Consider the following 13566-nt stretch of genomic DNA (forward strand, 5'->3'; position numbering starts at 1 on the left):
AAACGGTTGGTCTGGAGAGACTTCCTGTAATGGCGCTGTTGGCCAGTAATGCTCTGCTTAGTTCCATGTCAAGCCATTCCATGTTGTAAGATGGAAGGGCAGGCAACTCGGCCGGGGTGCCTCAGTTTTCCTGCTTCGAATTTTAACATGGGTCAACTTAAGGACATGGAAGTCATCTTAAACTGATGCTTCCTGTAATATCATTTTGACAATATTAAAAACTTTGACTATGCCTCGGACCAATTCATTAAAGTTATAATGGGAAAACTCGTCCCAATTAGGTTTCATCCTGAGTAAAGCCTGAAACATGAACAGTCATAGAAAAAAAAACAACCATGCAGGACGACTGGATTAATTGGATTCGAAATCTGAATTCTTGCAGGGCCAATCGTCCTCCTCTGATGAGGAATAGGCCTTAAAAAACATAGAAATGATAATGAAAATGGCAGTAGACGGAGCGCTTGGTAATAACAGAATGGTCCGTTTTTGCCAGAGCTGGACAAGATTCCCTCTTGAACAGAGGAGCAAACGCTGGCACTGAATGCTCCTCTCTGCTAATTTTTATTATTGGCTTTGGCAGGAGTTTGGCGATACAACTTGAGTCGTCCTGTCTCACCATGGCAACGTGTGCTCAGCGTCATCTCTGTCAGTATTAGGAAACCTCGCAGCACCGCCGAGAGGGTCCGCTCAAGGTTTCTGCCCTCCTGGCCCGTCTTAAGGGAGTTTTTCATTTTTCTATTGGCGACTCGATGCACGCTCGCCTTGGGAACATCTGCTGTAAGAGCATAGCATCAACCTGGATTTGAACTGAGCTCAACGGAATGGAAGAGGCGGTGCAGAACCCTGGCTAGCCTGCGTTGGTAACAGGCGACATAGGCTTTGTTGAATCGTCTTCCAAGTTTGGCTGAAATCCCTCTTCTAGGAATAGTTTCTGAAACACTCCGTTTAAGGGTGTCTTGTAAAGGACGACCACAAGCAAAATCATCCTTTGAATTATGGACTTATTAAAAGTGAAAGTCTGGCTCCATCTGGCAGATGGGTTTGTGCCGACAGTGACTAATTAGACCCCAGTTAAGCCCTTAGGAACTAATCTGAAATCTAATCTTAATGTGGGAATAAATGAATCCGCAAACACACAGACACGCGTCCACTTTATTATTTATTATATTAGTCTTGTTCTGTTGCGACCCGGCGCACTGCAGCCTCAGACTCCTGCCAGGGAGGAGGAGGAGGAGGAGGAGGAGGCGTTTTTCCACGTCAACATACTGCCACCCTGTGTCAGATCACGATAGCGCAGCCCTTTGAGGTGCGCCGCAGCGCCCGTCATGAAGCAAGGCCTTTCGTGGATGAATCAGTAAAACGGTTTGAATGATGCGGCCGGGCTCATTATTCCAGATACAGATAGTTTCTGGGCTAATGTGCTGGCTGACATGCAACCTGATGAACACACATGGGCAGAAGCTCCCCCCCCGTAAACACTGGCACGTGGCACACACACACACACACACGCACACGCACACACACACACACACACAGACAGCATCTGGTGTCACTGAATGGTGAGCGATGGGCTGGCACTAGTCACAGCTTGGCAACCGTGAGCTGTAATCAGACGTCCAGCTGTGTTTCCCTGCCAACAGGCGCTGCTGTCTGCTCGGCTCTCCGCCTCGCAGGACAATGTCAGCACACACACATGCGTGCGCACGTGCGCACGCACATTCATACGCACACAAATGCGACACGACCGGAGGAAACGGACTTGATTTTTTTTTTTTTTTTTTTTTTTCCTAAGACGCTCAAGTCTCCAGCGTCTAAAAATGAAGTTATTGATGAGGTCAGTCTGTCAGATAAAATATAAAGGTCAACAGATTTAACATCAATGGACATTTGGTCCGACCTTGCATGACAGCTGAATTATCAGCAGTCCAAATCTTAGTCATCCATCTTGCCAACCAGGAAGTGATCGCAAACCTTGCTAATGCTAAAGAGATTAGCATGGACAGCACGGCGGGAACTGTTTTAGCGGCACTAGATATAATTTATACATTAAATAAATTATGATATATGTATTTTTTCAACCTTGATTACCTCTCTTTAAGAGTTTAGCTAAACTATGCCTTGTTCAGTAGGGGCGCCAACAGGAAGCCTTCGGCTACCTGGCTATAAAAAGTTTTTCTCTTACCAAAGTTTCCTTTTCAGAGGACCTACCCTCTGCAATTGCTTTGTCAATTCCAATTGCCAAATTTCAATTTGGGCTCTTTACCAAATTGAAATGAAATGTTCCATCATGTGTGACAGTTTAATTTGGGTCGGATCAATTAGTTGAAAAGATATTTAAATGGGAGACTTCTCTAAAGCAATAAAAAGAAAACAAAGAACCAAAGCAGCGAGTAAGCCACAAGTCTTTATTTGTTTTTTCCTTGTTTGTTGATTGTTTTATATTTTTTGTCCTGACGTCGCATCTCTGCTGCAGGCCTGTGTGACATCAATGAGGGCTCAGCCACGTCAGAAGACCGCTGCAAGTCGCCCACTTCAGGTAACATGTTCTTCAGTGTTGTTAACAGCTGGTAGAGGGACAAACGGAGGCAAACAAGTATTTACTATCAATTTCTGCCATAATGCACGAAAAGCACTGCTTGTTTAACGTCGCAGAGGAGCCTCTTTCTCTAGTCGCGTTCTGATGAAATAGTTTTCCACCAAGCCGCCACACTGTGGGGTTTCTGTTGAACCGTTAAATTGCCCATCAGTTTTATCCACTTCAGCCTCGAGAGGTTGAGTGTTTGAATTCACTAATGTTCCTTTATGGCTTTCTGAGATGATGTTTTCAGTGGCGCTTCAATTCTTGAACCGCTTTGTAGAGTTCAGTCAACGGGAAATACATTTGTTTTTAATTCTCGCCCGGGGAAAAATGGTGCGATGTGTGAAATATAGATCATATTAACTGTGTTTTACTAAGTACGTTTTTACTCATAATCACTGCATTCAAAATGACAACGGAAACATTTTATTAGCAGTGACAAGGCTAAGACGAAATTTCCCTGTGATTATTCAAAAGACTGTAAAGACTTTTTAAACTGCAAAAGCCTTTTTATGGTGTTTTCAGGGTGTGTGTCTTCTATTTGTCATTTTCTAATTTATTGCAAGCAATCCAGTAAACTAGAGATTATTCTGAAAGATAAATAATCTCAATAGGAATTTTTAATGGGTACTGGATTGTATTCAGTTATCAATTTAGGTGCCAAAATGCGTAAATTCCTAATGCCAAGACATTTCCCATGTTAAATCATTCACACAGTTCCTCTTAATTATAATAGTAAAGCACAGTGCTCTGTCATTTCTGAATGTCTTTCTTCTATAATACTAAATACAGAAATAAATGACAATAACCTTACTGTGCTGAAGCCATAGGTAAAAGCTAAAAGTTACACTGCAACAAAAGAAGCGGGAGCCAGCTTTGCTGACACTGTGTTTTCCCTAATGAATGAATTGGAGTGATAGCAGGGATAGTGTGTGTCCAGCACAGACCGCCAGTGTTTCTAACTGAACATTTATTCTACTTTACTTCCCGCCTCCCTCACATCCACAAAAGTGTTGACGTCAAACAGCAATCTGCAGCAGTTCTACAATGGAGGTGGTAGAGGAGGTAAGATCGGAGACTCTCACCAGAGGCTGTGTAGGCAGGACTCGCAGTCCCAGACTTGTCTCCTCTCTGTCTCGGGTGTCATGGTAACCGCGGTGGGAGGAAGCGCAGACTTAAAGAGCCACAGTTCAGCTTCACGTCTGGGCTAGTTTCTGTTCCACTATCTTTTGGTTCTCTCTGTTTTGAAGTTAACACAACCTGGGCCAAATGTAAAGGCAGCTGCACTTTGTCATGATGGACAGTGTGGGATGAACGTCAGATTGCTGAAAAGTTTGACAGTGAGGAACTGAATGCTTGTGGAGCAGAGGCTGTCCTAGGAGCAGGGCAGGAATTCAGCCTCACACACACACACACACACACACACACACACACACACACACACACAGACACACACACACACACACACTCACAGTGGAGTACATGTTATTTGCACACATTTGCATGCTACATGTACGTAGCACGAGAGTCATATTGTCCGTGTGCCTGCGTCGTCTTGACAGATTCCTTGTTCACGTCTCTGGCGGTAAGAGTGGCGGGGAGTAATTCCCGTGTCCAAATGTGTCTCTGTGTACTTTCAATGTATTCTGAGGTGAGTCATTAGCTGCCTTTGAAAGGAGGGAAAGGGAATTAGCGGTTAGGTTAGCCGTCTGATCCGATTCTCTTCTATTTCAGATGAGTCGTTGCAGGAATTTACGTGTCAAAGGTCTGATTTGATGCAGGCCATTCATTCTCAAACCAGTGTTATAGATTTTCTTTTTTTTCTTACCAGTATTTCTATGCAAACCCTAAGCATAAAGTAAAAATGGAGCGGGAGATAGCAGCGTGCTCACTGTAGATTAAGTCTCATCATCCTCACCCCTGTTTGTGTTCATGAATACCTATTGGAGAATGTTGACTAGGGGTGCCAGTATCCTTTCTCTTTCTAAGCCCTAACTAACATGAAAAAAACTCAATTTGCAATCTGTGATAAATATTCTGAATAAGTGGGCTTCATACAATGAACACTGCGAACCATAAAACCACTGCTGGAGACTCACAGAAGACGATGACCATCTTTTCCACTGTTCTCACGTCGACTATTTTCTGTTTCCTGTTATCTTGTTCTTGGTGCATGCTCCTGTCAGCATGTGGGTCCTGGATGGCTGTGCAGTATTTAATGTGTCTCACTATACCAGTAGTCTCTTTCGGGGGCCTAGTGCAAGCAGACCTCACCCTCTTTGTTCCCCCCCGCCCCCCCACTCTGTAGCATGCGTGCAGGATGGTCTCTAGGTCCCTGCACAGTGTCTTGCCCCTCTGTTCAAGCCTTTTTTGGCTCCTGTATTCTCTTAAACAAACCTCCCCACCGTAGCGTTTGTCCCACTGGGTTCTGTCATGTACCCTTTTTTTTGGCTTTGTGCGCAATCCTAGCGCGTCGCTAGCGACCTAGCTTTTGCATGGCACTGTGTCTTAGCGTAGACGTGTGTTTTGTAAAGAGGGATGTTCTCTTTTTTCCAGCAAGGATGTCACGGAAATTAAGCTTGCCTACTGAGCTAAAGCCAGACTTGGGTAAGCCTTGATCTCGTGTTATCCAAACAATTTGTATGGAAATGCAGTTTATCTCTCTCACTTCAACTGGACCCCACCACATTCCATTAGTCCAGTCTTATCTGGTTATTGGCCTCAAAATTGGCAAGCTGTGCGGATGTTCTCTTAAGTTTGCATGGGATAAACGTAGCACCGATCTGACCAGTAATCCATTTTTTTTCACCCAGAGCTTAATGGAAGTATTTGGATTAAATCCTGTGCTTTGCCCCCAACCCATTGACCTCAGTGGGGGTTCTATTGGTCAGTGGTGCTAAGCTCAAATCGGCGCACTCCATGTCACTGTAAAGCTTTATGTAAATTCCGCAGCTTTCTCTTTCTCTTCTGTGCTCTTCATGTCTTTTCTTTACACATTTTCGATTGGTCCCCTTTTGGGGGGAGAAATGCAAGCAAAAAAAAAGAAAAGAAACATAGCTGCTGATTGTTTTGGAGTTAAAGGTCAGTTGAAAATGCTATGATTTGTTACTGTTTATTTTAGAGCCCTAGTGGTTTGCTACTTATAGCCAGTAGGTTATTTCATCCTCCAATTTCCATTGGGAATTAAACTGTGTTATAATTGGGACGAGTCTGCAAAAATAAACGTGCAACCTATGAGAAAGTGTAATCATGTGACCAGTATCAGAAAGAGAAAATGAGTCCAACCTCTTCTTGTTGAGCCATTAGCATACAGCCAATTTTTCTCAGTGTCCTCCAGTGCTTGTTCTCTTCACAGTCGGTGTGTTACAGAGCTACAAGTGTCTACACACAACTGGCACTTCCCGATTTTACAGGTGTTCTCAGCATTAGTGGACTTACTCTCAAATGTGTCCTTTAGATTTAAAAAAAAATAAATAAATAAAATCCTTCTAATGGGTTTTTTTATTCGGCGGTTCTCTTCCACATCTGTCTCGTCTGTCTTCCCCTCCTACTGCTTGCGGGTGCTTTACCTCTCTCTGTTTTTTCCCCCCTTACTGTCCTCCTGTCTGTATGCCCGCCGCGGGGTGCCAACCCATTAGACCACCGGGACAACTCCTTCAGCCGCTCGCGCTCCTCCAGCGTCACCAGCATAGACAAAGAGGCCCGAGAGTCCATCAGCTCCTTCCACTTCAGTGACACTTACGCCCGCAAAGGGGACTGCACGATGACGCCGTGTCTGTACGTGGGCACCTCCTTGGGCACCGTGCTGGCTCTAGCGATCATGATGCCACCTGCTGGGGAGCAGCGGCAATTGCAACCGGTTATTATTTCACCCACTGGTGGGTATCCAAGAGAGAAAGAGACAAAGTAGACGAGAAGGCTATGATATTCTTATTGTGATATACTGAATGTATCTGTGCTTTCCAACATACTCAGCTTAACAATGTACAACTCAAACGCTCAGTTTAGTACCATCTTGTGGTAAGAGAACATACTGCACACAAGTTCACACTGCGTTGCGGTCTTGTTTTCACTTTAGCTTCAACTTTCAAAAAAATGAAACAAAAAAATGAATTGCATTCAGACAGGTAGACCCGCCCCTACCGCTACAGCATGTGACTTCAGGATCACCCTATGAACATTTTTCGTTCAACAGAAAATTCCAAATGGTAACGTCGTCTAGCTGTGACGTCGATCCCAATTTTCTAATATCCCACTAGGTGGCACAACATTCTGATGAACTGTGATATCAGGGTGAACCCTGAGCAGATCCACATGGGCCACAGTCGATACTGTGTATGTTGGACCTGAAAACACAGGACAGTTAGTGGACAGTGGCTTAACTGGACTATATATACATGTATTGTATTCTCCAGTAGATCCTTGTAAGTGTTACATGTTGGACATTTATTAAGATAGTTTTTTTCTTTTGATGGCCTAAACAAGGAATGTTGGTGCGGCTGAAGGGCAGCATCTTGCGAATGGCCTTCCTGGATTCTTCGGGCTCTCTGGTACCCCACGCCTACGAGCCCTGGTTCGAGCCCAACGTCACCACGGACGGCGAGGAGAGGGAGAAGGTCCGCAAGCGCAGGCCCGTATCTGTGTCCCCGTCCACGTCCCAGGAGCTCAACGAGAGCCTCTACGCCGTGGTGTGTTCGGAGAAACAGGCCAAGGTCATGTCACTGCCCTCCCAGACGTGCATCTACAAACACAGCATCACGGAGACCTCGTTCATCCTGCGGGTCGACGTGGTGATGATGAGCCAAGGCGTGTGCGTGGCGTGCTTCTGTGCCAACGGTCACATTATGACCCTCAGGTGAGACGCGCTTGCACGCAAGTAGCTGGTCGCGTGAACCCCGGCGTCATTAGATTCAAGTATGTTTAATTGTTTCTTAAGTTTTATTAGCCGTCCTTGCTGGTTTAGCTAGCTGGTTTCTCCGCATTGTGGCTAATTGCTCTGGAGGACTCTTGCTTAAACGTGTCTTGTTGCTGTGTTATAGTCTGTGTTAGTCTTACAGTTTGAAAATTTCACCTCATCCAGTGAGAACAAGTACAAGTTTTGTTACCAGCAAGTCCATTCCTGACTGTTTTCTTGTCTTCTTCTGGTCTTTTTAAGGCCACCTTGCAGCAGACACCTACTGTTTTTGTCAAACTTTCTTCCGTGGTGTTCAGTACTAAGGCCGGTGTTAAAATAAACTTACATTAAGGAGCTGAAATCTGAGCGATCCTGCTGCTGTGAACTGGCGCGGTAACCTGCAAAGTAACTGAACAAAATGAACGCATCCATGCTTTTTCAGAAACATTCTTCCCATCATCCTGCTATTCAAAACAACTGTAAAGCGGTGGTTGAAAAGATTCAAGTGTGAGTGGCTTTATGACCCATTTTTATCAATAATCCTTCTTTTACTCATCATTTGTCTCCGTCTCCTCCCACAGAAGAGCGAGACAGAGACAGACCAGACACCCATATGGGTGTCTGACAAAACAAGGTTTTCCCAGCTGTCTGTCTGGCTGCAGGCGCCGTCTCCTATTTCTGTTAAAAATGCTCCTTGCAAATGAACGTCCTTGTCTGAGTATTAAAGGGCAAACCTATTTCCCCTACATTAAACCAGTTTAAAGGAGACACATCATCCTTTAACCTAAAAATGCTTCTGCTACTTTCTGCCCCCCCCCCCCCCCCCGTCTGCAGTGTGCCAGGCCTGAGACCGCTCATGGATATAAACTACCTGCCTTTGACAGACATGCGGATAGCCAGGACGTTCTGCTTCGCCAACCTGGGTCAGGCCATGTACCTGTGCTCGCCCACTGAGGTCCAGAGGATCACGTACAGCCAGGAAATCTGTGAAAACCTACAGGCAGGTTTTAACATTGGGTGTTGGAAAGCTGTGTTAAGTCACTGCCCAGAATCTGGGAGTACGATTTGTGTCAAGTTTTGACATGTGCTTGCATACAGTTCTACGGAAGCTGAGAATGGACAGGCATTTATTTATATTTTTCAAGGTCATTGTCTCTTTTTTTTACAAGAATAGTTTTCTTGACAAGAGAGACAATCATCACAGTGGAGAAAACAATCTTAAACAATCCAATCTCCAGTGAGAATTTAACAACATGTAACAGGATTGGTGTCCAACGGTTGTTTCAGGAGATGCTCGGCGAACTCTTCACGCCCGTCGAGACACCCGAGGCGCCAAACAGAGGCTTCTTCAAGGGCCTCTTTGGCGGCGGAGCGCAGTCGCTGGACAGAGAGGAGCTATGTATGCCAGTGTTAAACATGCACAGCGCTTCGCCCGGGGTTGACAACGGCCCTCTCACACGTCCTCTCTTGTTCTTTCTCCCCGACAACAACTCAGTCGGAGAGGTCGCCGCTGGAAAGGCGTCTCGGAGTCTGGCTCAGCACATCCCGGGCCCCGGAGGCATCGAGGGCATGAAGGGAGCGGCCTCTGGTGTGGTGGGGGAGCTGGCACGGGCCCGGATAGCCTTGGATGAAAGAGGACAGAAGCTGGGCGAGCTGGAGGATAGGACGGCTGCCATGATGGCCAGCGCAGATTCCTTTTCCAAACACGCCCACGACGTAATAAACACATAAATAAATAAATAAATAAAAAAAATCCTGGGATGTTTTTACATCAGGTCAAAAATCTTGGTGAAAGATGAGTCACACAGACTCGTCTTCTTACTGCGGCATTTCAAACCCGTACTTCTGTGTCTGAATTCTCCTTTAGAACCCAGCAACGGGGAGAAAACTCTGGCAAAATGTTTTCCATCTCGTCAGAGATCAGTTACTCATAATAGCCACAAGATGGCAGGATGGCACCATGAGGAATAACTCAAACTTGAGCCGCCAACTCAATTTTTTATAGAGGAAAACGCAAAGATTTTTTGACATTAACGTTTCAGTTCTTCTTAAATATGATTTTTTTTTTAAACTTCAATAAAATAATACCTCCAGTCAGGTGATTGTTCCACCCACTGACCCCACCTAGTGGTTGCCTTACATCTCTCTCCTGCCTAACATTTACAAGAACAATCATCAGTTGATCAGTTTTCAAGTTGAAATTCTGGATTTTTTTTTTTTTTTTTAAATCTTGTTTCTTACAATTACACATCTCTTCCTTTCTTTTTCTTCTTCTTCTTCTCGCTCCCTCAGATGATGCTGAAGTGCAAAGACAAGAAATGGTACCAGTTCTGATGCCGGATGTCCGCAACCTTCCATCGACTCACCTGGACTCGCCCGTGCTCTCCGCCCATCCGTTTGTCTGTCCGTCGATCCCACCGAGCCTTCTACACTGGGACACTTCCCGAGCACAATGTTGAAAAACTGTTCTTACCTCAGTTTAAGGGTGGAACTGAGGCGTGGACGGGGGAGGAGGAGGACGACCTTGGACGAAGGGAGCAAACTAATGGTGACCTCTGTTTCCTTCCACGTCTGTCTGTTTCATCTCCTTCCAAGCCTCTGAAAACCTGGACATCCTCCATTTCTCTTTTTGCCAAAATATTTGTTCTTGTTGGTCATGGGGGGGACAGTATTCTGAACAAGGAACAGAACAGAAAAAAGACCAAATACCCCATTTAAAAAAAACAAAAAAACCAACAGACTACCAAAAGTGTAAAAAAACGAAAAGAATCGAAACGCATCACTATATACATAAATCTAATAAATGTGCAACACTGTATCCACTTCTGTGCGACAAGAACTGAAGGAAGCCAGGGCCGATCAACGGAGGGGGTGTGTGTGTGTGTGGGGGGGGGGGGGGGTACGGCCACAGCGACCCCTCCCGGATGCAGAGACTCACAGGGACAGGGTTTCCTCTCAACGTACACTGGATGACCACCGCAGACTCTCCTCTGCATCTTGCAGACTTCCTAAACGTTCACCACAGCGTGTGCGTGCCTGCAACGGCGTGTAGGTGTGCGAGTGTACGTGCGTGTGTTCCTTTCTACTTTCTTGCCATTCCTCTATTTGTCGTTTGTTGTTTTTTGGCTCCGTCTGTATAATTGAAGAAAAAAAAAACAAACTCTTATTTTTCTATGGTTGTGAAGTCGGACGATATTTTGATTTGTTGAAAAATCAGTTTTGTGGCTTTTTCGTCTGACAGTTTGGAATATTTTACTTGTTTGTTTTTTTTCTCCTGATGAAAAAGGGCTGGATTCTAAAATGGAGGCAAAAGGCATAACAAAAATGAAAAAGAAAAAAAATCACGGCAACATCCGACAAAATCGACTCTTGAGGTCAACGAGCGTGTGTCCTTTACCCGAGGGACCTGGCTGCTGTCACCTGGTCATGTGACGTCCTCCCACCCTGTCGGCCTCAGCCTGAGCGTGACGGCCAGACCGTAGTCGCCGACGGCCTGCGCGGATTTCTGACTGACCTGCCAGTTAAGACAGCAGTTCCTCCTTTGGGTGTAAACATGTGTGCAGGGTGTGACGATCTTTCAAAGACAACACAAGTCAAGACAGATCTGGGGTCAGAAACGTTTGCAGTTGTCTCGTTTGTCCCTCTACTTTTGTCGTGAAGCCCGGATGTGATGTCCTCCCCCTCCGCACCCCCCCCCCCCCTTCTGTCTACCGGGCGTTTTCAACCTTTATTTGTACATAGCTAAATAGTTTGACAATCTAAGACCAACTGGAACGTAAAAAAAAATAAAATAAAACATGTCTTGGTTGCCCGAGCAACGCAGGAGGAGGAGGAGGAGGAGGAGGAGAGAGGCCATAATTTTTTTCCCGACGCCAAAGATTTGCTTTAGCCTTTCCATCGCATTCGTTTCTTGGTCCATCCCAATCCGAGAGTCTTGGCAGCCGTGGAGTGAGGTTAAAGAAAAGGAGCGAGTTGCAATGGAATTTAGCCATCTATAGATAGCAGCACACTGTTGTTGTTGTCGTTATTGTTTGGGGTTTTATTTTGTCTCAGCCGCTTCGATGTATACCATTTGGAATCACCTCTGAAGTTAAGTGGCCTGAGTATCAGTTGATCTCAACAAACGCCTGAACCATTCCAGCGGAGCTGCAGATGTCCACGTAAGTGCGTGTGGGTGTTGAGGGGTGTGTGATTGTACGTATCTGTTTCAGAAGGAGTAAATGTATCGGAGGCTCTGGTTAAGTCAATGTCCTAGTCGTCCTTGTCCCAGCAGTCTAAGTCCAGTTGAGTCTCTGTTCCATCAACTTGAGCCGCCGATGACGGTTTAAAGGAAAAACAAAAAACAAGAAAACAAAAAACACAATACTGAGTCTGACCTCCGAACCCTGGCAAACTCCACCCTGTGCGTGTCCAAGTCTTCACTCTCGATAGTCTTCGCCTTTGTCTCTTCCAGCAGCGAGACTCCATCGACTCCGCAGCAAACAATGTATGGCCTTCTTAGTGTTAAGTGTCGACTTTGTCCCCACATTTGAGTTCAAGACGGAAAAATACAACAAAACAATTTCAGGAAAAATACACTTGAGGCCATCCCCCCTGATAACCTCTTTTTATCGCATTCTCTCTGGCCTGTCTTGTTATTTTTGTGTTTTTTTTTCCTCTTTTTATTCCAGTGTTTGTTTGTTTATTGTTCTCATCTATGAGTGATTTGGTCCCGTGTCCTTAAACTACAGTATGCAGTATTCCTGCCCGGTACAATTCCACACTCGTGCAGCAAAAAAGAGGGAGTCCCGTCTGTCCGCCATCCGCCATCAGTCTGTCCCGGATTCAACTCTTATCAGTGGGTCGCAGTATTTTTTTCTCATTGTAGCTAATTTTACTGTACAGTTTTATGCAACTTTCACATGGATGTTTATGACTTTATCTGCTGCCACAAAGGTTTAGAAATTATGTAGATAGAAATTACTGTGCAATGGAAAAATAAAAGTTGAAAATGTACCATGTCTTCAAGTATCTTTCAAAAAAGACAACGTTTTGCTGAATTCTGTGCACGTTTGGAAATGAGAGTGAAGTTTCCACACCGACGTGAATGCGTGAAGAAATGATGTGGACATGGTTGGAGAATGGGAGAGAGGGGAAAAAAAAAAAAGCCGGTTCGACGGATTGCTATTTTAGCAAATGTACACAAGGTGGCAGCAAATGCACGTCTGTGTCTGCGAGAGTCATTCTGAAAAGGTTTGATCCACGCAACCTTTCTCGCTTAGGTAACTTTAATGTCGTCCAATTGACTTTTTTTTTTTTGTTTGAACATATCTTGACAAGTAGAACGCTAACAAGAAAACGCGGTGGATGAGTTGTTCATTTTTTATGGCCAAGTTATTGATTAAATGTCCCGCATTTTTTCTATACCTGAAAGGTTTGGAAGAATTGAGCTAAACATTTTTAGATTATATTTTTCTCTCTTTCTTTTCTCTTATTGTAGCTTAAAGTCATCACTTGATTCAAATGTTTCTTTTTCTTCCTGGACCACAATGCAATGCACTCTCCCAATATACCTATTGGTTACTTACACTTGTTTATTGTATATGTTTATATGTTCTTGTGCCGGTATTGGTGGTTGAGATTCCGTCCACTCCTTGCAAATTCTTCCACTATATAATGAAAAGATTTTATGGCTATGTGGCTCATCATGTTTGTTCCTTTTACGCAGAGAAACAAACCCATCAAATAAAGTGGTGTTGTAATCTTAATACATTTCACCAAATACAAGCTTAAGTCATTGCAAGAGGTCAAAGGTGATATTGAGAGACGCCCTGGTGAGATCAGGGACGAGGGTGCGCCATGAGGAAGATCATGTTGATTTGCTCAATTTGACTGAAGCCATGAAGCGAAGGTCGCCGGGGAGAGATGTTTGCTGATGCATACAGTTTGAACCACTGACCTTGTTAGCGTGTGCTCAGGCGCACACGGATGTAGGGGCTACGGGCTGTTCCGAGCGCACCACTCAGCAAATGACACCTCGCTGAGAGCGTTGCTGTGGTGACCGGAAACATGAATGACCCGAGCCGTGTCTGCCCAACTGGAGTCAGTGTGACGC

General features: G+C 45.0%; 1 protein-coding gene across 3 annotated transcripts in view; it reads left to right on the top strand.

Annotated features, from left to right (window-relative positions):
• The window catches only part of LOC142879946 (syntaxin-binding protein 5-like), an 88007-nt gene extending 75540 nt beyond the window's left edge, over window positions 1-12467 (top strand). The window contains exons 20-28 of one of the 3 annotated variants that reach the window (XM_076013527.1): window positions 2474-2536; window positions 3590-3643; window positions 5135-5184; window positions 6174-6456; window positions 7064-7433; window positions 8307-8472; window positions 8760-8871; window positions 8968-9188; window positions 9765-12467. In XM_076013527.1, the coding sequence (XP_075869642.1) occupies window positions 2474-2536; window positions 3590-3643; window positions 5135-5184; window positions 6174-6456; window positions 7064-7433; window positions 8307-8472; window positions 8760-8871; window positions 8968-9188; window positions 9765-9806 (1361 nt within the window). In that variant the 3' untranslated portion in view covers window positions 9807-12467. The remainder of the gene's footprint in view (window positions 1-2473; window positions 2537-3589; window positions 3644-5134; window positions 5185-6173; window positions 6457-7063; window positions 7434-8306; window positions 8473-8759; window positions 8872-8967; window positions 9189-9764) is intronic. The other 2 variants (XM_076013528.1, XM_076013529.1) reach the window with 2 other exon arrangements.
• Window positions 12468-13566: the final 1099 nt, after the last annotated feature.

The sequence above is a fragment of the Nelusetta ayraudi genome, unplaced genomic scaffold (genome assembly GCF_046127955.1).
Source record: "Nelusetta ayraudi isolate G7.1 ecotype Tasmania unplaced genomic scaffold, CSIRO-AGI_Nayr_v1 ptg000151l, whole genome shotgun sequence".
In the NCBI taxonomy this organism is placed as follows: domain Eukaryota; kingdom Metazoa; phylum Chordata; class Actinopteri; order Tetraodontiformes; family Monacanthidae; genus Nelusetta; species Nelusetta ayraudi.